The 23,851-nt window shown below is 45.3% G+C and overlaps 1 protein-coding gene across 1 annotated transcript in view; it reads left to right on the top strand.

Moving 5' to 3' along the window:
- The window catches only part of DNAH9 (dynein axonemal heavy chain 9), a 286,190-nt gene that overhangs the window by 37,492 nt on the left and 224,847 nt on the right, over positions 1-23,851 (top strand). Inside the window, exons 9-15 of the mRNA XM_081580689.1 lie at positions 2,618-2,768; positions 4,117-4,231; positions 8,425-8,493; positions 10,662-10,788; positions 12,648-12,903; positions 14,091-14,332; positions 21,497-21,632. Of these exons, the coding sequence (XP_081436815.1) occupies positions 2,618-2,768; positions 4,117-4,231; positions 8,425-8,493; positions 10,662-10,788; positions 12,648-12,903; positions 14,091-14,332; positions 21,497-21,632 (1,096 nt within the window). The remainder of the gene's footprint in view (positions 1-2,617; positions 2,769-4,116; positions 4,232-8,424; positions 8,494-10,661; positions 10,789-12,647; positions 12,904-14,090; positions 14,333-21,496; positions 21,633-23,851) is intronic.

Here is a 23,851-nt window from a genome sequence, read left to right as displayed (position 1 = left end):
ATACCTTGTAATTGAATTTCTTCTGGATTGCTGTCTTTGGGCCTTACCTGTAACCTGGGGGCCTATTAAAAGTGAAGAAGCCTGCCGTGGTCACCAGGGCTGTTTAACAGCTGCTATCAGGTCAGTTCAGGCTGGAGCAAACCCCTGAAGCATGAGTCACTAGAATAAGAAGATGTGGACCCTTGCCCTGTGTTGCCCAGATCAGATGGTGCAGGAATGTGCAGGAGGAAGTTCAGGATGATGAGTAGATAAATGACTACAGAAATGAGCAATCTAGGTCCTGAGACCTGAAGGCTTAGGGAAAGAGAGCAGGTCTTCCATAAACTATGAAGAAACTTACTCTGTAAAGCCTGAAGGATTAGAACCAGGACTAATCAGGTTACAAGATTAGTTAGGCAGGTTAGGCAGATTTTGGCTCAAAAGAAGAAACAGGTCTCTGCTAATGCTATTTAAAGATGGAATATACTTCCTCGAGAGGTAGTTAAGTTTTCAGGTGCTGAATATGTCCAAACATGGACTGGATAACTGATGGGACAATCACAGAAGAGGCTTAAACCCAGGATGGTGAGTCTATGATGTTCTAGAACACTGGGTACATATATATTTAATTCACTCAAGAATATACATGTGTTCCATACCTGCTACTCCATAACTCACATAGGAATCGTTTTAGAATTTCTCCAACTATTTAATTTCAAGAGACGGGCTTATATAAAATAATAATAATAATATTTCCCATTATGTCATAATCATTACTACCATGGACTTCCCAGGTAGTGCTCGTGGTAAAGAACCCTCCTGCCAATGCAGGAGATGTAAGAGACACGGGTTCAATCCCTGGGTCAGGAAGATACCATGGAGGAGGGCATGGCAATCCATTCCAATATTCTTGCCTGGAGAATCCCATGGATGGAGGAGCCTGGTGGGCTGCGGTTCATAGGGTCACAGAGAGTTGCCCACAACTGAAGTGACTTAGCGCTAATTGGGCTAATTGGGATGTTACCACTCAGATAACTGGTGATGCTGGAACCCCATTTCTACCTTGAGGATGTCCAGCCCCATCTCTTCGGTAAATCCCTGTGCACCATGAATTTCAAGATGTCTTCAAGGGTCTCACATATACTCTCAAGTTGCTCTGTCTTTGACATCGTCTTTGTCTACAGTATCTCTTAAAAATCTCCTCTGCCCAGGAAGGTGCTTTCGGGATCTTATTATTGCTGTCCTGGTGATCCCCACCATGACAGCATTTCTGTTTATGCCAAGGGCTTGTTTCTTTGGGTTTCCAAAACTCCAATCCTTGCCCATTGTGATGGAACAAGATTCTGGACAGAAATGGAGAAAAGCCTTTCCACCTTTGCACACCCTTTACTACCAGGTCCTGAAGCAACATTGCTCACACCCTGAGTCTCAAAGGACTCTCACAGAAGCAGACCCTTTTTCTTTGGGCTCTGACTCCTCAACAAGGTCCCACCCAGCCTATGGGACCTTGTAGGAGACCTGTAGCCATTCAGTCCCTTCTGCCTGTTTGGTTTTTCCCTTTGGAGTCATCTCACCAACAAGAAGCCAAAGCCCTTCCTTCCTCCTTTAGCCCAAACAAGAGCTTCTGTGTTCATAATTTCATGCAAAGAAGTGCCTTTTCAGGTTGAGGAGTAGGGAAAGAGAGATCCCCTCAGTCCAGGTACCCCATTACTGCTGTAAGACCATCTGACCACTGGGTGTGCCTCAGTGGATGTGGCCCGAAGCAGTATATCCGGGTCAGAGAACCCAAGCTGGAGGGTGCAGGCAGGCTGCAGTGGTCCCTCAGCCCACCCTATCCCCCAACAGGATGTTTGAGCCAGAAATCAGCGGAGACTTGCTTGCTTATGCCTCCAGGGAGGGAGAGCTCCTTTCTGCTGTCTCCTGGGATCTGGGTGGTTTGCAGTTGGAAAACAGGGTGGTCCTAGAAGTCATGTATTGTTGTATCCTAAACACAAATGGAGTCGTCCACTTTGCCCTGACCTTGTCTCAGGGCATCATTACAATCAGAAAAACAGTCTAGTAACCAGGAGATGACGAAAAGCATTTCAGCATTTTGATCCTGCTGTTCCCACCAGGGGGGCAGGGCAGTCATAATGCACAGAAAGCATCTTCAAAGTGTCCTCGAAACCACTGCCTTCGGGGAGCAACTGCTCTCTGAAACTCTTTTCTTGCCCCCACTCTCAAATTTCAGCCCTCCCGATTCTCCCCAACAGCCAGTCCACTTAGCTTCTTGTTTCCTCTCCATCATCACCCTCCATCTCTGCATTAGGTCTTTATGATGTATATCAGCTTACTCTTTCTGAAATCTTTAATTTTCTCTTTTTGTTACCCTCTGCCCAGCTTCTCACAACACGAGAGGAGGGTCCAGTAGGTCATTCAGCACACAGGGATCCCTCCTTCAGAAACAAAGGTGAGATGGACAGGCTATGAATATCTGCCAATTCTTTTTTTTTTTTCCTGCTGATTCTTAATTGTCCTTCCATGACCCTCTTACCTTGGTGGACAGACGTATGAAGGAAAAACCAGGGTAGAGGATTAATGTAACGATGGAACGGTTGGGTCTGTGACATTTCCCCATCTTCCTCTGCCTCTTTTGCAGCTGCTAGACATAGCAGGAAACCTCCTGGAGAGACCAGTGGTAGCACGGGATGCCTCTGAAAGATACCTGGTGCTTATCCGCATGTTCAGTGAGGATCTGGACACCGTGAGGATGATCCACAGTCAGCGTATCCAGGAGGAGGCAGAGCATGGTAAGCTTACTGCCAGGAGACTTGGATGAGGGCATCTGTTAGCAGAAAGGACGCAGGTCCTCTGGTTACACATCTGCTGTGGCTCTAGGACATTCTCCAAAAGCACAATCTTGCATGAAGTTCCAGACCATCTCGAGTGATTGTTGAGTTCACTGAACTGTGCATTTCCCCGTGTCTGGGGCACGTTTGGCAGACTGACCCAGACTGATGAAGTCCTGACCGCTGCCTCTGGTCAGTGGAAACCTCAGCATAATGTATGAGCTGAACCTCGATCCATGTCGCCATACCTCAATTCCACAGTAGATCTGCACATGCCTGAGGAAAGGTTCTCATCCCTTTCAGTGCCTTATCAACCACGCTTTCGGAGGGAGGGACCATCAGGAGTCTGACAGTGGGCAGATACACACCGAGGTGTGGCATCTCTGCTATTATTGCAATTCTTAGATGCCCTGCCTTGTCTGTTTGAAAGTCAACCAGTTCAGTTCAGCTTTGCAAACATTTCTTGAGGCCATGCTGTATGCATGGTCCATTTGTGGGCACTGCATGCAGAGACCGATCAGGGAAAGGGAGAGAATATTTAATCCTAAAAGGTGGTTCTTCAAGGAACACAATTGGCATAAATGGAGTTATGAAGAACTGTAGCAAGGGACTTCCCTGGCAATGCAGTGGTTAAGACTGTGTCCTGCCACTGCAGGGGACATGAGTTCAATCCCAGGTGTGGGAACTAAGATCCCATATGCCAAGTGGCACAGCCAAAAAAGAAAAAGAAAACAAAGCAAATCAACCAGAAAAAAAGATAATATAGCAAAACAGGATGAATTGGGCTGGGAGGTGGGAGGAGAGTTTATGGAGATGGTGGCCTTGAGCTGGACCTGAAAGATGGGGAGATGGACCGCCAAAGACAAGAGGCCATGGCCTTGGAAGCAAAGGCACAACAGGATGTGGAAGGTGACCAGTCGGACCTGCCCGCAGCCAAACAAGGTGTATAGAGGGAGATCAGGTCAGCCATCGAGTTTGGGACCAGGTTGTGAAGTTCTCTGAGCACCCTATTAGGGAATCCAGAGTTTGTTATTCAGGTAATGGGAAATTTTCAGAAGTTTTAAGTGCTGGAGTAACAAGACCACTCTATCTATAAACAGGTTTCACAGTAAGGTCATTAAGGATGGAGTTCCCTGAGGAAGTCATCCAGAAATTCTGTTGGCCTCAGCTTTACGTGGGGCTATTCCCATGACGTTTGGGACCATCCCTATGATGTATGGGACCATGCCCATGATACAGGGGGTTATTCGTGGGCTGAGCGGGGCTCAGGGCCAGAGCCTCACTTCAGTGTGCTGTGCCCTATCCCCAGGGTTCTCCTCCATGCATAAGAACATGCCCGCTGTGGCTGGGGGCCTCCGCTGGGCCCAGGAGCTGAGGCAGCGCATCCAGGGTCCCTTCGGCAACTTTAGACGCGTGACACACCCGTGAGTATCCCGTTCCTGAAACACAGGTTCATTTCACACTTCCGCTGTCTCTCTGGATTTTGAGCATCATAGCAACTCAACTCACTTCCTTGAGGCACAAAGATCACCTTCTTTTCTTTCCATTTCCAACAATCAGCCAGTGTCTTGGTCCATTCGGGAATACCATAGATGAGGGAGCAGGCTTATAAATATCAGAAATCTCTCTCTCACACGGTTCTGGAGGCTGGGGAGTCCATGGTCTGGGTGCCCGCAGATTCGGTGTCTGTTCAGGGGGACCTGCTTCCTGACTCATAGATGACTGTCTTCCCACTGTGTCCTCAGACTTGGCAGGAGGGACACAAGAGCTGTCTGAGTTTTCCTCATATAGGCACTCATCCCATTTGTGAGGGATCTGCCCTGTTACCTAATCTCCTCCCAAAGGCCCCCCTTAGGCTTCAACATTTGAACTTGGGGAGGACACAAACATTCAGTTCATAGCAACCAGGTAGCTACTGGCCAAGGGCTTCCCTGGTGGGTCAGTGATGAAGAATCCACCTGCAACACAGGAGATGTGGTTTCAGTCCTGGGTCAGGAGAATTGTGGGAGAAGGAAATGGCAACCCACTCCAGTATTCTTGACTGGGTAATCCCCATGGAGAGAGGAGCCTGGCAGGCTACAGTCCATGGAGTCACAAGGAATCAGACAGGACTTAGCGACTAAATGACAGCAAACAAACCGGGCTGGGGTCTGAAGGGAGCCTCCACCACACCATCTAATGCCAAGAGGAGAAACAATGCAATGTGAGAAATCTCCCAACTGTTGGAAAAAAGCTGAAAGCCTGGAGGTTCCCTGTAGATTCTATTTCACTTCATGGTGAGGAGTCAAAAACACTTTTAGTAGCCAGTTCATAAATATATTACAGAGTATACACACAAATGTGAGTTCATGATTAAAACAAACAGGAATTTTGTCTCAAAAGCATGGGACACCAAGCTTTAGAACCAGCAAGTATTCCTCTTTTTTTCAAACTCTGTACTAGTCAAGCCATCATGCCTGTGGGTCACGTCTGCCCACAGGGAGATCCGTCTACTGCATCCACTCTGTCTGAGTGAGCACTTCATTTTGCAGATGGAGACACCGAGGCAGATAGAAATGAGGTGACCTGCCTGGAGTCCAGAAAGAACAAAGACAGAAATGGAACAGGCATCTGAGTCTCAGGGGTCCTTGCCCAGAGCTCTCCCCGGGGGGCTCCCCCAGCCACAGGAAGCTTGGTCCAGAGTCCAACTGAGCCCCCATCTTCTCCAATATGTGCCCCCCAAGGTAGGAGGGAGAAGATATGAGAACAGCCAGGGAGGGTGGCAGGGCTTTGTCTGGGAATGTGTCCTGCGAGAGCTGTCCCGGTCTAGTTCCCTGGGGCAGACTCCAAGGTGTGTGTGCAGGAGTTAACAGGGATGCTCTAGGGACCAGTGCCTGGGCCAGGGTGTCAGGGGGGTATGAGGAGGGGCGGGAACCAGGCAGAGGAGGAGTTGAACTGCAGCACAGCTGCATGCAGGCCTCAGCTTGCCCAGTGGGTAAGTCTGACCCTTTATGGTTGCCTGGTCTTTGTCCCCCTACATCAACTGGTCATTGGAAGTGGCTGTGGGGTGTGGGGGGGTGTGGCCCTGGGAGAGGAGGCAGTTCTGTCTGGTCGGCTGAGACTGTTCCCAAAGAGGGAGGTGTCACCAGCACCCCAAATTCCTGGTGAGGGGAAATTGGGGGTGGCAGGTGGTCCCAACGAGGGCATCTGAGTGGCACCCTGCGGCATCCTCCACTTCTCCCATGAAAGTCTCCATTGATTTTAATCATGAACGCACATTTGTGTGCATATTCTGTCATATATTTATGAACTGGCTTGTCAACTGTTCACCGTGAAGTAAAGCAGAATCTACAGGGAGTTTGATGGCACTTATTCCTGTGGCTTCTCCAGCCTGCTAGGGGGGTCACAGGGGCCGAGGTGTGAGAAGCCACTCTCACCTCTAAACTTGTTCCTTTTTTTCTTTTTAATTGGTTGCTTCGTACTGCTGAGTCAGGTTCTGTTGTATAGCACAATGAATCAGCTACGGGTATCCATATATCCCCTCTTTTTTGGATTTCTTTCCCATTTCCCATACCGAGCACTGAGTAAGGTTCCCTGTGCTACACAGTAGGTTCTCATGAGTTACCTATTTTATACACAGTATCTGTAGTGTGTATATGTCAATCCCAACTTCCCAATTCATCTCACCACCACCCCCACCCCCTTGGTATCCATATGTTTGTTCTCTATATCTGTATCTCTATTTCTGCTTTGCAAATAAGATTATCTTTTCTATTTTTCTAGATTGTGCATATTTGCATTAATACTTGATATTTTCTCTTTCTGACTTCATTCACTTTGACAGTCTGTAGGTCCACATCTCTGCAAATGACTCCATTTCATTCCTTTTTATGGCTGAGTAATACTCCATTGTGTCTGTATACTACATCTTCTTCATCTGTTCCTCTGTTGATGGACATTTAAGTTGCTTCCATGTCCTGGCTATTGTAAATACTGCTGCAGTGAACCGTGGGGTGAATGTATCTTTTTTGAATTATGGTTTTCTCTGGGGGTATGTAGTGGGATTGCTGGGTCATATGTAGCTTCATTCTTTTTCAGGTAGAAACTGAGATCTGGGGTCAGGAGACTTGTGGAAACCCCAGGGCTCATGAGGGGAGGGCTGGTCTGAACCCGTCCACCTGGTCCTCGGTGCCCTACAGACGCCTCTGCTGTAGGGAATCAAGTGACTGGGAAAAAAGCCAGGAAATCCAGTGCTTTCTCTGCAGGCATGAGGGCTTTCATCGAAGCTCGGGGGAGCTCGTGAAGAAATCCTGTGTTGGCTTAAAGAGCAAATGGGTTTTAAAGAATCTTTGCAATAAGCTGCCTTGTTTTGCCAGCAGAACAAATAAGATCCTCCAACACAGTTCGTGTGAAGGTTTCTGAAAATTACGAACACTTCAGCTTTCCCAGGAGCTGGACTCTCTTTTTCTGTTGTAAGGAAGCGTCAGAACTGGGGAGTAGGTGTGCGTAATAGCCCCTCTGTGGTCCTCAGTGGACCTGGAGAAGCCTCCAAGCATGTGTCTGCCCACGTGAGCATACGAGTGTATGCACATGTGTGTCTGTGTGCATGTATGTGTGTGGTGTGTGTTCAAGTTTGGGGATGCAAGAGGTGGGAGGGGTCCTCATATAAACATGGCAGGGCTTCCCTGGTGGCCAGTGGTAAAGAATCTGCCTGCCAATGCAGGAGACACGGGTTCGATACCTCGTCCAGGAAGATCCCACGTGCCTCAGAGCAGCTAAAGTCCCTGTGCCACAGCTATTGAGCCTGTGCTCTAGAGCCTGCAAGCCACAGCTACTGAAGCCCACGTGCCCTAGAGTCTGTGCTCTGCAACAAGAGAAGCCACTGCAAGGAGAAGCCTATGTGCTGCAACTAGAGAAAGCCCATGCAAAGCAACGAAGATCCAGTGCAACCTAAAATAAATAAATAAGTTAATAAAATAAAGAACTCACAAATCACCTCCACTCACGGCCCCCCCCCAAAAAAACCATGGCAATGAGTAATGAGCAGAATTTCCCATTACATGTCCTAGAAGGATTTCAGAGAACAGAAAATATATTAAGTATATATTCAGTAATGTGTGTAACAATGCTTAAATATGTGGGGATGTGTATATATATATATAGTTGTTTTATATATGCATTGTTATATGCATATACACATACATGTATATAATGCTATATAGTTTTTGTTATAATGTATAATGTTATATACAGTTTTGTTCTTACATTCAGGAAACTGCAGCACCTAGAATTTTTCTTTCGTGTCTCAATCTCCCGTTAAGTTTTTGAAGGACTTCATTTTCCCCGGGGGCACAACTCACTGGCCAGGGCGAGGGGGCTGGTGGAGCCCTGGAGGAGAGGGGCTGTCCTGTCACCTGACCGCTGCCTGGGTTTGGGGAAGCACACCTGCCCTCTAGTGGCCGATGGAGGACGTTCAGGAGGAAAAAACGGCAGGCTCATTCAGGGGCCCTTGCCTTTGGAAACCGGACCGGGAAGCTGTTCAGTTTCTACTTTACAGGCTGGCTGCAGTTGGTCACTCAGATCATTATTTCAACTTCTAACTCGATGTCATTTTTTTCTCCCTCTTTTGTACGGGTAGTTGCATGGAATCTGCCGAAGCAAAGCGCATGATACAAAAATACGAAGACACGCTCTCCTTGCTGGAAAAGTAAGCCGCTTCTGCGGTTGGATCTTTTTGTAAACTGAAGCCCCCTCCCAACACCCCTCCCCGTCTCCCTCCCACCCCCCGCTCTACCATGTCCCATGCAGTCCCGAGTGTGTCCATGTTCCCCAGCGGCAGGGAAGCGTCACTCCGTGTTTTATGTTATAATCACGCTACCTGTGACTACCGTGCTTCTGGGTCGCAAACACCAGGTCTCCGGGGGACGCGGCTCTAGTCTAGAAACAGGTGCTTTTCCAGTGTAGTTTTGAGGGGAGCGAGTTTTCTAAGTCGGCAGAACTAGAGGTGGGGCGCTCCTCGTGGCTCCCCGAGATCAGGGTCCCAGGAAGTCAGTCGCTGCTCGCTAAGCAGAAGGTGACAGTTGGCACTGCGCGAAGAGACAGTAGGTTAGAAAAAAATACCGCCTGAGTCCTTTTATGGAGAAAACACCAGAATGAAGCTTTTACATGGGCTCACAATTGTACTGTCTTTTGAGGGAACAGAGTCCAGACACAGCCCATGTCTTGCTTCTCTCTGATACTTGCTTGTCTCCTGATTCAGGAAAGGAGGGCTGTAGATGTGACAATCATGATTATAGTTGTGGTCACACTTAGCATTGTGGAGACACATTAGCTGGGCCATCCCCATCTGCCAGGTCACCCACGTTCTGTCCCTTCGACTGCCCAAATTCCAGCTTCCAATCTGCCCCCTCCTCTGTGTCCCCACCCTCCACGTCTTCACCAGAGACCAGAGCATCTTGAGCCTGAGCTGCTGCAGCAGCTCCTACGAGCCTCCCTGCTCTGGACCTCTGTCCCTCAGCGCCCACATCATCATCGGATCCCCTGTTCCCATCCCCCGTGTCTCCACACCCCCATCTGGGAAGCCTCTCAGTGCCTCCATCATCTCCTTAATGTGAAATGAGAAGTGCTCCCTGGGGACGTCCCTGGTGGTCCAGTGACTAGGACTCCATCCACACTCCCAATGCAGGGAGCCCCAGTTCCATCTCTGGTCAGGGAACTAGATCCCACATGCCAAAACTAAGAGTTCATATGCCTCAACTAAAGATCCCGCATGCCACAACTAAGACTTGGTGCAGCCCAATAAACTTTTAGAAAGAAAGCAGAATGCTCCCTGATGTAGCCTTCGCCTCCCTCTCCAGTCCTGGCCCTTGCCCCCTCCTGCCTCTGACCTACTGTCTACTCACTGTCCCAGCACACGGCACACAGCCTGCTGCTCTTCACTCCACCTTAGTCCACCCTGCTGCTCCTGCTGCTCACTCCCCCATCACTGCCCAACCTCCATTCATCCTCTGAGACTCAGCTGACCATAGCTTCGGCCCCTCCTCTGTGAGGCCCTCCCTGGCATCCTCTTTATCACCCCTACCCACTCACCTTCTGCCACTCGAAGCCTAACGCCCCGTACACTCCCTGGGGTTGTACTCGCTGTGTCCTCCGTTGACCTGGGGTTGTAATACCTAGCTACATTTGTCTTGGGGTATTTATTCATCATTTCATCTCCCAAGCCCAATACATCAGTGTGAAATGACTGAACAGTGTATGTCCATGAGCTATGTGAAGATTAGTATGAGCACAAACCTCACTCGATAACTTCTTCCAACGTTTACTGAGTCTAATGGCCACTTCCCTTATCCCGACAAAGATCACATGGAGCCTCTGTTTCCACTCTCCTATGATTTAAGTTAGGCCTCCTTTAGAAATGAGGGGTTACGTGTAGAAGCTGCCGTGCCTGGCGGAGTCAATGACTCTGACTTCATAATGTACTCAGATATTTTGCTAATTAGCATGAGACATATGTATTAGATATAGAGAGGTTGGCATCCCTGGTGGTTCAATGGTAGAGAATCCTCCTGCCAATGCAGGAGATGCAGGTTTGATCCCTGGGCCAGGAAGATCCCCTGGAGAAGGGCATGGCAACCCACTCCAGTATTCTTGCCTGGAGAATTCCGTGGACAAAGGAGCCTGGTGGGCTACAGTCCATGGGGTCACAAAAGAGTAGGACACGATTTAGTGACTAAACAACAACGATAGAGATGTTATTTTATATATACATCTATCTATATATCTATATAGATATAGCTATATCTTCAGTTAATCATTGCCAGATGTTGGGAAGCTGGGAGGGTGCTTATGAAGTGCCCGTTGTCCCTGATCTCACAGGTATGAAACAAGACTTTATGGGGACTGGTGTCAAACAGTAGCAGAGAAGTCGCAGTACAACCTTTCGCAGCCACTTCTGAGACGTGACCCGGAGACAAAGCAAATCACTGTCAACTTTAGTCCACAGGTAAGTCTGACGGAAGGAACTTCCTTCTGGCCTCTAAAGAGTTGCGTGTTTGACTCTGCTGATTTCAAAGGCAAACAGGCTTTTTATAAGAATATGCAAAAGGTGCTCAAAAGAATTTGCGCCCTGGATTTCGTTTTTTGTGGGGGTGAATCCTAGGGCGTGGTGTTTTCTTAAGTGGTCCACTCTTTATGGTTTCCTCCAGGGTTGCCCAGTGAATTTGCTCTGATGTCACACAACAGAAAGTACTGCAAAATACCACTGATCTTTTGGTTTCAGAGTCAACTGGGCCGACCTTATCTTTTATTTTGTGGTTGTACATTTGGAACGGCCCTCTCTACTGCAATATTACATAAACAGTCCACACTTTGATTCATTTTTTGTTTTCATTTTTTACATTTAAAATTTTAATATCTATCTTGAGCTTATTTCAATATAAACTAGGAGGCTGAGGTCATTTCCCAGCTAATGGATGAGTGTTTGTCTCGGCCGTGAGTAGCGTTGTCAGGGCAGCAATGAAGAGCTGGCCCAGAACCACTGGCAGGAGAATGGGGACCCCAGGAGTCTTGATGTGGAGGTGGGGCTGGTGATGGGGGGAATCTGGCTTGCCCTGTGTTTTGTCGTCTGTCCTTACATGCATCAATCCTCAATCAACTCAGAGATAATACAATAAATTAGCAAGGGATGAAGAATGGGATGTCTGGAAACCCTGCTGGAGGCCTCTGTCTTTTGCTCAGGACCACATCTGCTTGGCTTTTCCCTTCTGCACTTCCCACTAAATTCCATGCCTCCCCTCAAGAAGTTCAGAGAGGCCTGCATGACTTCTATTTCCTGAGCCCGTAGTATATTAAGCCTTTAGAATAAGGCTTCCCTGGTGGCTCAGATGGTCAAGAATCCACCTGCAATGTGGGAGACCCAAGTTCGATTTCTGGGTCAGGAAGATCCCCTGGAGTAGGAAATGGCAAACCCACTCCTGTATTCTTGCCTGGAGAATTCCATGGACAGAAGAGCCTGGTGGGCTACAGTCCATGGGATCGCAAAAGAGTCAGACATGATTGAGCAACTCTCACTTTCACTTTAGTATATTAAAGAACAAAGCATGCCAGGAAAGAGTTACAGAAACTAAGGGATATTTCCAATAATTATATTTAACAACTAAAGTTCTACAATGGGCACTTCCTCTCAACTTTGCCAGTGTCTGTGACTACGTGTCTGACTTTGTGGGGAGGGGGCAGATAGTCCTCATGCATGTGGGTGATCCTAATCCTTCCCCTGACCACCCCCCAGCTCCCAACCCCCGCCACAGAGCATGGCTCCGCAACCAGGGACCGGCTGTTCTCATCATGGAAAGTGATAGTCTCTCAGTTGAGTCCGACTCTTTGCAACCCATGGGACTGTAGCCCACCAGGCTTCTCTATCCATGGGATTCTCCAGGCAGGAATACTGAAGTGGGTTGCCACGCCCTTCTCCATATCTTCCTGACTCAAGGATCGAACCCAGTTCTCCTGCATAGCAGGCAGATTCTTTACCATTGGAGCCACCATGGAAGCCCCTGTTTTCATCATCCACATGCCCAAAAGCATCAAGCCCTACCTGGCTATCGCTGGCATCTTCTTTCTCAAGTTTTCCTCTTCTTACTCTTTGTAATTTACAGATTTGGTAAGTCTTAGCGCTTCCTGATCATCTTCCTTTTGCCTAATACTCAGTTTCCCTCTCAGAGAAGATTTAAGGAACCAGTAGAAGCAGAAGTCAAAAAGAGACCCAGAAGGCCCTCAAGCCGCTGGGGTTTCCTGGTCCTGACCTATATTACTGCTATTTGATGCCACTGAACCACAGGCACTCATGTCGACTCTTTCCTCCAGCTGGTTTCCGTGCTGAAAGAAATGAGTTATCTTCAACCCCAGCAAATGACGCACATCCCCGAGACAGCAGCAGCCATGTTCTCCTCCAGGGAGTTCTACCGGCAGCTCGTGGCTAATTTGGAGTTGACGGCAACTTGGTACAACAAGGTTATGAAAACTCTGCTCGAGGTGGAATTTCCATTAGTTCGGGAAGAGCTGCAAGATATTGATCTCTGCCTGAGAGCTGCAGAGGAGTCTCTGAGCTGGAAGACAGAAGGTAACAGGGCTCTACCGGGAGTCTGGGGAAAAGGCTGAGAGTCAAGATTCTAATAAAGTTGGTAGAACCTCACTTTACTCCCTGGTTAACCTGATTCAGGTTAGAAGCATGACTACGTGCTCTCGGATATGCATCCAAAGCAGAGAGGACATGGAAGAATGGCATCCCTCTTCTGCCTCTCCTGTGTGGCTGGGAGGTTTGGACATCTTTGCTGCCACAGTCTCGGGGGTTTGCATGAACTCACCCATAGTCTCCAGCTTATACCAGGCACTCCATGGCGGACGAATTACACTATATTAGGTGGCACAGTGATAATCAGCCTGCCAATGCAGGAGATGCAAGAGACGTGGGTTCGATCCCTGGGTCAGGAAGATTCCCCTGGAGAGGAATATGGCAACCCACTCCTGTATTCTTGCCTGGGAAATCCTATGGACAGAGGAACCTGGCGGACTATAGTCCATTGAGTCACAAAAGAACCAAACATGATTGAGCGACTGAGCACAGCACAGCACACATCATTGTAACTCACTCTCTCTCTTTTTTTTCAAGTAGTAGAATTCTGAGTAGTTTATTTTTTTCTTCTTTCTGTTTTCATTAGTTTTTCTTAGCAAGTGAAAGTCACTCAGTCGTATCCAGCTCTTTGTGACCCCATGGACTATAGTCCGTGGAATTCTCCAGGCCAGAATTTTGGAGTGGGTAGCCTTTCCCTTCTCAAGGGGATCTTCCCAACCCAGGGATAGAACTCAGGTCTCCCACATTGCAGGCAGATTTTTTTCCCAGCAGAGCCACAGGGGAAGCCCTAGGGAAGACTTTTTCTAAATTGGACCATAAACATCTTTAAGGGAACTATGCACTTACTTTTATTGTATCCTCCAGGTCAATTCCATAAACTTTCATTGACTGATTAATGCATGCAGGGTTCCATGTGCAGGACTGTGGGGGAGACTATGATATGTGAGTTATAGGGGAACACCACCCCCCACCAAAGAACTCATAACCAGGGTTATCGTAAGGGATGGCTTAATGATATAGCTAGGATGGAAAAAACTCTGATGATGACAAACTAACCTGGGCAGAAAAGTCATATAAAACCCACAAGTATGAAATCCCTATCTTTCATAGCAACCACACCTTTTGCTCTACCACTATAAGCTATTTCAATTAATACTGTTTCTCTTGGGGAGCAGGTATTTGGGATTATGTCATTCGGATCACCAATAGTATTCATGATCTCGAACAAAGAGTTCAGAAAACTAAGGACAATGTGGAAGAGATTCAAAGCATCATGAAAACATGGGTGTCACCAATATTTAAGAGAAAAGATGGGAAAAAGGAATGCCTTCTCTCTATGGATGATCAGCATGATCAAGTGGAAAAATATTACCGTCTCATCAAAGAATCTGGCCTGAAGATCCATGCCCTTGTGCAGGTAATAACCAGCCTCTCAGGCACACATACCACCAGTCCAGGGAAAGTGCCAAGGAGAGTGTTTGGGTGCTAGAAGTGATTTGGGAATTAGAACAACCAATAGATGCTGTGTCTTCTGCAGTCATTGATAGACGTTAAAACCGATAGCAGAAGACCTAAAACTAATGGATAGAGACAGTGCCAAGTCACACTCTGGTATCAGTGTGTTGGCGTTAAAACTATCTTAATAGTGACACCACTTAGTCGTTGCACACAAAACTCCAAAGGGTAGAAGGAGATGCCAAGGGCAGAATCCTAAATTATCTACTGCGCTAACCACCTCAAACTCATCCATACAACGTAGCGTGGCCCTCCAGCATCATCTTTATGACCTAGCCCTACTGAGCCTGGAGAGACGCAAGATACCCTGGATAAAGAGAAGGAAAAACGCAGAGCACTGCTGTTCCCTGGTGGCTCAGAGGTGAAGAACCCACATGCTGATTCAGGAGACACAGGTTCCATCCTTGGGTCAGGAAGAGCCCCTGGAGGAGGAAATGGCAACCCACTCCAGTATTCTTGCCTGGGAAATTCCTTGGACAGAGAAGCCTGGCGGGCTACAGTCTGTGGGGTCGCAAGAGTCTGACGTGACTTAGCAACTGAGCGTGCATGCCCTTCATGCAGTAAGGCTCTGCCCTGCGTTGTGAGCAGGGAATCCTTGTGTCTTATCACCCAAGATGGACAAAGGAAAAGAGCTATAAGTCATAATAAATGGCCACCAGCTCCAGTCCTACTGAAGAGGCCATGGAACAGTTCTCATGGGTTGATCCCATGCACAGTCTGTAGTGAATCACAGTTGTTATCTTTGGATTGTTATCTTTGGGTTTTCTGTGGTTTGAAGACCAATCAAATGTTGTATTTTTGACCTTTAAAAATTTCTTTATCTGTTTTCTAGTTTACTGATCTATTCTTTATCATTTCTTTCTTTCTAGTTGATTTGGGACTACTTTGCTCAATCCTTCTTTTCTAGCTTATGAGGGTAGGAACTTAAGCATATTGATTCCAAGCCTGTCTTCTTTCCAATACAAACATTTGATGATGTAAATTTCCCTCATATTACTTCTTCAGTTGCATTCCCCAAATTTGTTCTGCCTCATTCTCACTATCATTTCAATTTTAAACTTTTTCTCTTGTGATTTGTTCTTTAACTCAGTGGTCACTTAGAGGTATATTGTTTAATTTCCGTGTATTTGGAACTTCTCTGGATAGCTTAGGCTTCCCAGGTGGTTCAGTGGTAAAGAATCAGCCTGCAATGCAGGAGATGCAGGTTTGATCCCTGGGTCAGGAAGATCCCCTGGAGAAGGAAATGGCAATCCGCTCCAGTATTCTTGCCTGGGAAATCCTATAGACAGAGGAAGCTGGTGGGCTACAGTCCATGGGGTCTCGAAGAGTCGGAGACAATTCAGCCACTAAACCACCTCCACCACCTGGGTTCAGTTCAGTTGCTCAGTCTTGTCGGACTCTTTGCGACCCCATGGACTGCAGCACACAGCGCTTCCCTGTCCATCACCAACTCCCAGAGCTTACTCAAACTCATGTCCATCACATCGGTGATGCCATCCAACCATCTCATCCTCTGTGTCCCCTTCTCCTCCACCTTCAATCTTTCCCAGCATCAGGGTCTTTTCAAATGAGTCAGTTCTTCACATCAGGTGGCTAAAGTATTGGAATTTCAGCTTCAGCATTAGTCCTTCCAATGAACATTCAGAACTGATTTCCTTTAGGATGGACTGGTTGGATCTCCTTGCTGCCCAAGGGACTCTCAAGAGTCTTATCCAACACCACAGTTCAAAAGCATGAATTCTTCAGTGCTCAGCCTTCTTTATAGTCCCACTCTCACATCCATACATGACCACTGGAAAAACCATAGCCTTGACTAGACGGACCTTTGTTGGCAAAGTAATGTCTCTGCTTTTTAATATGTTGTCTAGGTTGGTCACAACTTTTCTTCCAAGGAGCAAGTTTTTTATTTCATGGCTGCAGTCACCATCTGCAGTGATTTTGGAGCCCAAGAAAATAAAGTCTGTCACTGTTTCCATTGTTTCCCCATCTATTTGCCATGAAGTGATGGGACCAGATGCCATGATCTTAGTTTCCTGAATGTTGAGTTCTAAGCCAACTTTTTCACTCTCCTCTTTCACTTTCATCAAGAGGCTCTTTAGTTCTTCACTTTCTGCCACAAGTGTGGTGTCATCTGCATATCCGAGGTTATTGATATTTCTCCCGGCAATCTTGACTCCAACTTGTACTTCATCCAGCCCAGCGTTTCTCATGCTGTACTCTGCATATAAGTTAAATAAGCACGGTGACAATATACAGCCTTGACGTACTCCTTTCCCGATTTGGAACCAGTCTGTTGTTCCATGTCCAGTTCTAACTGTAGCTTCTTGACCTGCATACAGATTTGTCAGCAGGCAAGTCAGGTGGTCTGTTACTCCCATCTCTTTAAGAATTTTCCAGTTTGTTGTGATCCACACAGTCAAAGGCTTTGGCATAGTCAATAAAGCAGAAGTAGATGTTTTTCTAGAACTCACTCGCTTTTTCAATGATCCATTGGGTGTTGGCAATTTGATCTCTGGTTCCTCTGCCTTTTGTAAATCCAGCTTGAACAGCTGGAAGTTCATGGTTCACATACTGTTGTAGCCTGGCTTGGAAAATTTTGAGCATTACTTTGCTCAAAGTAAGTTACCACCTGGGTAGCTTAATGAAATTGATACTGTTTAGTTCCATTGTAGGCAGAGTAAATAAACAGCACACATGGGAACCTGGCCACAATTCAACCTGCCTGTAGTGTTGCTGTGTATGCGCATGTGCATGTGTGTGTATAAGATGTACCCCACAATAGAATATTATGATTTTGTTTTAAACTGTTAAATTTCAGTTATTAGGAATTCATCAATTCTTGTTTTATGATTTAGACTATGGTCTATCCTGGACTTCCCTGAGCGCTCAGACAGTGAAAAGTCTACCAGCAATGCGGGAGACCAAGGTTTGATCCCTGAGTTGGGAAGATCCCCTGGAGAAGGGAATGGCTACCCACTCCAGTATTCTTGCCTGGAGAATTCTTTGGAGCGAGGACTCCGGCAGGCTACAGTCCATGGGGTCACAGAGAGTCAGACAACTGAACCACTAACACTTTCACTTTTCTTCATGGTCTATCTTACTGGATGTTCCTTATGCAATTGACAATATGTTTATTCTTCCATTGTTGGGGGTAGTGTTCTATAAAATATCAGTGAGTTCAAAGTGGTTGATAGTATTGTTCAGATCATCTGTGTGATTCCTCAGTTTTTTTGTCTATTTGTTCTACCGATTACTGAAGCTAGAATGAATAATGAATGAGCAAAGAGTTGGACATGACTGAAGGGACCTATCACACCACACAGCACACACGGGAACCTGGCCACAATTCAACCTGCCCAGCTGTCTTTTGTAGTGTTGCTGTGTATGTGCATGTGTGTGTATAAGACATACCCCACAATAGAATATTAAAATTTTGTGGTTTAAAAACTTTTGGGGAAAATCTTGATAGTGTTTTGTATTTACCCACATAGTCACCATTTCCAGGCTTGTTTTTCACTTCTGCAGAATTGAGTTAACATCTATGGTCATTTCTGTTTGGCCCAAAGAACTTCATTTAGTATTTCTTGCAGTTCAGATCTGCTGATGACATGATCTCTCAGTTTTTGTTTATCTGAAAGTGTCCTTTTTTCACCTTTGTTTTTGAAGAAGAGTTTCAAAGAATATAAAATTCTGTGTAGACAGTTCTGTTTTCCTTTTGGAAGTCATTTCATAATCTTCTATCCTCCAAACTTTCTGATGAGAAGCCAGCAAAATGTATATCTTTGTCCCTTTATATGTAATGTATTGTTTTTCTCAGGCTACTTTCAATAGATTCTAAATAGATTTTTTAATATAAATTCTTTGTGTCTTTTTCATTTAACCATGATGTACATAAATAAGTTTTCTCTGTATACAGGCTGCTTGAAATTTGTGATATTTTTAATCTGTTTTTCACCAAATTTGAGTTTTTAATCAAACACATTCTCATCTGCTAATTCCAACATCTATTTTATTTTCTGAGTCTTTTTTAATGTGAAGGAAGTTTATTTTTTTCTCATAAAATAAGTCTAAGGCATAAACATCCCAGGATTGGTATGACAGTTATTTTCTAAGTCTGTTTTTACTGATTACTTTCTCTCTTGGTTAAATGTCACATTTTCCTGCTTCTTAGCATGTCTAGTAATTTTTTATTATGTTCTAGTCATGTTGGATGCCACTTTGTAATCTGGGTGTTATATTTCCCTTAAAGAATTGGTGGTTTTGTTTCAGCAGGCAGTTAACTCACTGGTGGTCAGTTTGCTCCTGTTGAAACCTTATTTTAAGCTTCCTTGGGGAGAGTCTAAAGAAGCCTTACTCTAGAATAGACCTCTAATCCTAAAGCATTGCATTTCTGGGGTCTCAACTGAAGTCCTGGGTTATCTGTTATGTTTTCATTATTTCTGATAAAACACTAACATTTTCCAGCACTATTTGACTTTCACAAACCCATTCAACTTAGAGCCTCCAGTAACTGTTCTCTGCCTAGCCTTGCAGAATCTTGCCCTAAATACATACAGCTTAATGCTCAGTCAGAGACCCAAGAGGACTCAGCAACCTCAGCAAATCCCAATTTCTGTCTTTTTCTGTGAGCAGGAAGGATGCTCTAATTGATGTCCACTTCTCTATGCCATGATTTGGAAAGTGCCTCCAGGTAGAAAGTCAGGTGGTTGTGAAGCTCACCTTGCATTTTCCTTTCTCTTAGAGATCATATCCCAATACTGTTATCCAATTACCCAAATAATTATTTCTTGTATCCAGTTCTATAGTTGTTTGTAGCAAAAGGGAAAGTCTGATCTCATTCTTCTGTCTTGGCTAGGATCAGAAACTTGAGCTATTTCTTCCTGGTTTATGGAAAATTCCAACATATTTGCTCCTTGTACCATAGTAGATTTGATGTAGAAAGGTACAGTTAGCTACCTTGATGTGGTGACAGCAGAAAAGATATAGAACAGCTGTACAAGGCAGTTATAACAACTACAAGTTTTTAACTGTAGAAGCAAACAGACGTGAACAACTTAGTAAGACCTAAGAACAACTTTGCATTGTCACTGTGTTATCATTTGCAGATGATGGACTCCCATTAAATCTTTAATCTTCTTAGGAAGGAAAAGTGTAGGTAATGCATTTTAGAAAATTTTAGAGTTTTGACATTTAAAAGCAGAAAAATGAGATTTACAATATGGCAGTGTTTCCTAAAGGGGTAAGTGTGAGTCACCTAGAAAATTTACTTTTGCAAAGTGGTAGCCACTTTCTTTGAAAATATAAGATAAATGGAAAGTTACTGTAAAAAAAGGCTGAATGATGAAAATGATGGTGAGTAAACGGGACATCAGTACTTGCCATACTACCAGGTCGGAGACTGTACCATGTAAAAAGAAGGAGAGAGAGCCTGTGTGTTTGTTTCTGTGTGTGCATTTTCCAAGTCACTCAGTATGATAAAAGTTTTCAGTTAAATGCCAACAATACTCTCCAGCTCATCTCTCTTTTTATTTATTTTATTGAAGTATGATTGATTTACAATGTTGTGTTAGTTTCTGCTATACAGCAGAGTGATTCAGTTATATGCACATATTCTATTTCATATTCTTTTCCATTGTGGTTTATTACAGGATACTGCATAACTTCCCTGTGCTGTACAGTAGGATCTCTTGCTCATCCATCCTGTATATAATAGTTTGCACCTGCTAACCCTGAACTCCAATTCATCCTTCCCCCACCCACTCCCTCTGAGCAACCACAAATCTCTTCTCTGTGCCTATGAATCTGTTTCTGTTTTGTAGATAAGTTCATTTGTGTCATATTTTAGACTCCACATATAAGGGATATCATATGGTATTTGTCTTTCTCTTTCTGACTTATTTCACTCAGTATGATCATCTGTAGGCTCATCCATGTTGCTGCAAATGGCATTATTTCATTCTTTTTTGTGACTGAGTAGTATTCCATTATAAATATGTACCACATCTTCTTTATCTATTCATCTGTCAATGGACATCTAGGTTGTTTCCTGTCTTGGCTATTGTGAATAGTGGTGCTATGAACATTGAGGTGCCTGGATCGTTTTGAGTTAGAGCTTTGTCTGGATATATACCCAAGGGTGGGATTCACTCCAGTTTATTTCTCCTTAGAAAGAAATATTTCTCCTTTTCTAGGAAATGCTTTACTTGCTTGAACCTAGATTTCTTATGTCTTGAACTGTAATGCTGTCTACCTTTAGTATTCATTCTTCTGCCCACCCTACCTTCTGCTTTGATGCAGTTTCCTCTGCAGTGTCAGTCAGCGTCTATGAGGCACACGCTGCATCCGTCAGCATCCCTGCTGAGAAGCTGGCCTGTTCCCATCCTCCTTTCTCAGGGAGAGGTTGCAACATCACATTTCCTTTGTGGGTTAACTTTGTGTTCTTTCAAGCAAGGGTTACACACATTAGATAGGAATGGATCTGATACACGTGTACAGGCATATCTCATTTAATTGTGCTTAGCTTTATTTTGCTTCACAGATACTCCATTTGTGTGTTTTTTTTTCAATTGATGGTTTGTTGCAACCTTGCACTGAGAAAAGTCTATCCATGCAATTTTTCTCTTGTCAAATTTTTGGCAGTTCTTACAGTATTTCAAGCTTTTTCATTATCGTCATACTTTGTATCTGTGATCTTTGATACTATTGTGAAAAGATTATGATTTCCTAAAGGCTCAGGTGATGGATAGCATTTTTTAGCAATAAAGTATTTTTTAATAAAGATATGAATATTCTTTTTGTAGACATAATATTGCACACTTAATAGACTAAAGTATAGTGTAAACATAACTAGGAAACCAAAAACTTTGTGTGACTGACTTTATTGCAATATTGGCTTTATTACAGTGGTCTGGAACCAAACCCGCAATATAGCCAAGGTCTGCCTATAATAGAAGACTCTTCTTAACAGTGCAATTTTTCTCTGTGTTGTCTTCATTCCCATTCATGATGATAAGAGCAGTCCTTGCATATTATTAAACGTGGTTTATATCTGCTCTTTATTTTGTAGGAAAACCTGGGTCTTTTTTCAGCAGATTCAACTTCTGATATCTGGAAGACTTATGTTAACTACATTGATGAAATGTTGCTGGATGGATTCTTTCTTGCCATTGAGTGTTCCCTCAAGTACCTCCTGGAAAATACTGGTATTTACTGGCTTATGGATGTGGGTTATTACTGGGAAGGTAACAGTCATAGCATCTGTTGAATTACAGTGAAGTGCCATTGAGTGCACTGTGACTTTTCCCAAAAGGTGTGAACATTTTGTGAAGTGTACACAGTAAAATAAAAATGGCATTGTGTCTCTAAATTGTTCAAAGATAAAACACTTCTCTCTCTTCAAAACTCAGATGATAAACCAGGATCTAACACAGGGAAACCCATAGCCAAGGTAAAAACGTAAAAGCCAATTTACTCTAGGGGCCTCCGGAGGTCAGTGGCTAACACTTTGCACTTCCAGTGCGGGGGCCAGGGTTTGATCCCTGGTTGGGGAACTGAGACCCACACACCTTATGGCGTGGCCAAAATAAATAAATACATTTCATGGTTTAAGCCGAATGTATTCTATCTCCGTGGCCTTTTGAGAACACAGGGAGTTCGCAGCAGCTGGCTTATGTAGAAGAAACAGATGTTTTTCTTTGTAAAAAAAAAAAAGAGACAAGAAGCTGGGGGTGAGGTAGCTTTCAGAAGGGAAAGGTATATTAAGGAGGCAGTGGGCATTCTTTGAAGCTGTTAAAAGATAGCTAAGGGCTTCAAATTTATGGTCGATACACAGAGCCAAAGATTTTATAGTAAAGGCTAACCTTGGTCAGTAAATGATGGGATGGAAAGGGGAGAAGAGTTCAAAAACAAAGTTGAATTAAACCTTTCACATTCTGGTAGATTCTGACATGCTCAGCAAGGCTGAAGGAAGAGGTGAGGATGAGGCAAGATGAGAGCTTAAGGCGCTGAGTAGAACCCAAGGAGAGAAATTAAATGCAGAGTTAGAATAGGTGGGCTGAGACCAGCATCTGGGTATCCAGCGCCTGTAAGAAGCTGACGACGCAGAGAGAAGCAACGCCAGCGCTGGGGGTAGCTCCACCCCAGGGTCCTGGTAGGTGGAGTGACTGAGGTCAGAGGCAAGGTCTCTGCTTTCACAGTACAAGGAGACACAGAAGTAGGAAATGGGCTCAGGCCTAGTCAACAAGGTGGGAGATCACCTTCTAGAACCTTGGGCATTGAACACAGGTGCCAAGACTGGAGAGCTGGCTCCTAGGGACCCATGCCAATGGCACTCATCTTACTGAACTGACCCAACCTCGTCTTACAGTGGAGCTCGGAGACTCATCACTCAGCTCTCCTCTAGAAGTTCTAGGAAGATGCTTCAGCCACACTTGAGTGCAGGCACTGCACAAGGGACTTGCCCCGGGTCAGTGTCTGTCCAGCTCTCTGGATCGGGGCTGTCTGACGTTTCATTTATCCTCCTCTCGTGGGAAGGAGAGCCTGGGAGCAAGAGGGTGAGGACAGGGGATGGTAGCCAAAGTCGTCTTCCTTCCATGGAAGTAGGAGGAAGGAAACACATTCCCTTCACAATATATCAGCAGTTAAGGGGCAGGAGCTGGCCTTAATAGCCACCTGAGCAGAGGAGTTATGGGTGAAATAAAAGGCACTGGTTATCAAGGGGAGGAGAAGGAGCCTGAAGAGAATGGCCTCTAAGAGGAAAGTCACCGTGACCCTTTGCCATAGCCCAACTGGACAACTTCATTTGCCTGGTCCACCTTACTCTTTCCACCTCTCACACTTGGTCAAACCAGTACCATTCCCATGGCTTGGTCTGGCTTCCCAGCCACCTCTCAGAATCCAGACCTTGCCTGGGTTAACTGCTACCCACTCCATCTGGAAACATTCTTCCTCTTCTCAAAGACTCCCCTCTTAAAGAGATTCACTTGTAGCAAGGATGTGGAACCACCAGGACCATCCAGTTTGTACGGTAATTGTGTTGGTATTGCATCTGACATAGGGATTATGGTCTCGTGTGGAGTTTCCCAGGGGGTGCTAGTCGTCAAGAACCCGCTTGCCAAGCAGGAGACGTAAGAGATGTGGGTTCGATCCCTGGGTCAGGAAGATCCCCTGGAGGAGGGCACGGCAACCCACTCCAGTATTCTTGCCTGGAGAATCCCATGGACAGAGGAGCCTGGCGGTTGAGCACACACAGCACTCGCCTTCTGCAAAGGCCCAAACTCTGTCTGTGGACTGTATTTCTCTCTAAATAGATCTACTTCTTGAGAAGAGGGAGGCTCATGAGGGAGGGGAGATACATACATATATATAATTATGACTGATTTGTGTTGTTGTACGGCAGAAACCAACACAGCATTGTAAAGTG

The sequence above is a fragment of the Giraffa tippelskirchi genome, chromosome 3 (genome assembly GCF_054371585.1).
Source record: "Giraffa tippelskirchi isolate mGirTip1 chromosome 3, T2T-mGirTip1v1.2.pri, whole genome shotgun sequence".
Taxonomy (NCBI): domain Eukaryota; kingdom Metazoa; phylum Chordata; class Mammalia; order Artiodactyla; family Giraffidae; genus Giraffa; species Giraffa tippelskirchi.
The sequence above is the reverse complement of the archived record's forward strand: the minus strand, read 5'-3'. Positions and strand labels throughout refer to the sequence as shown.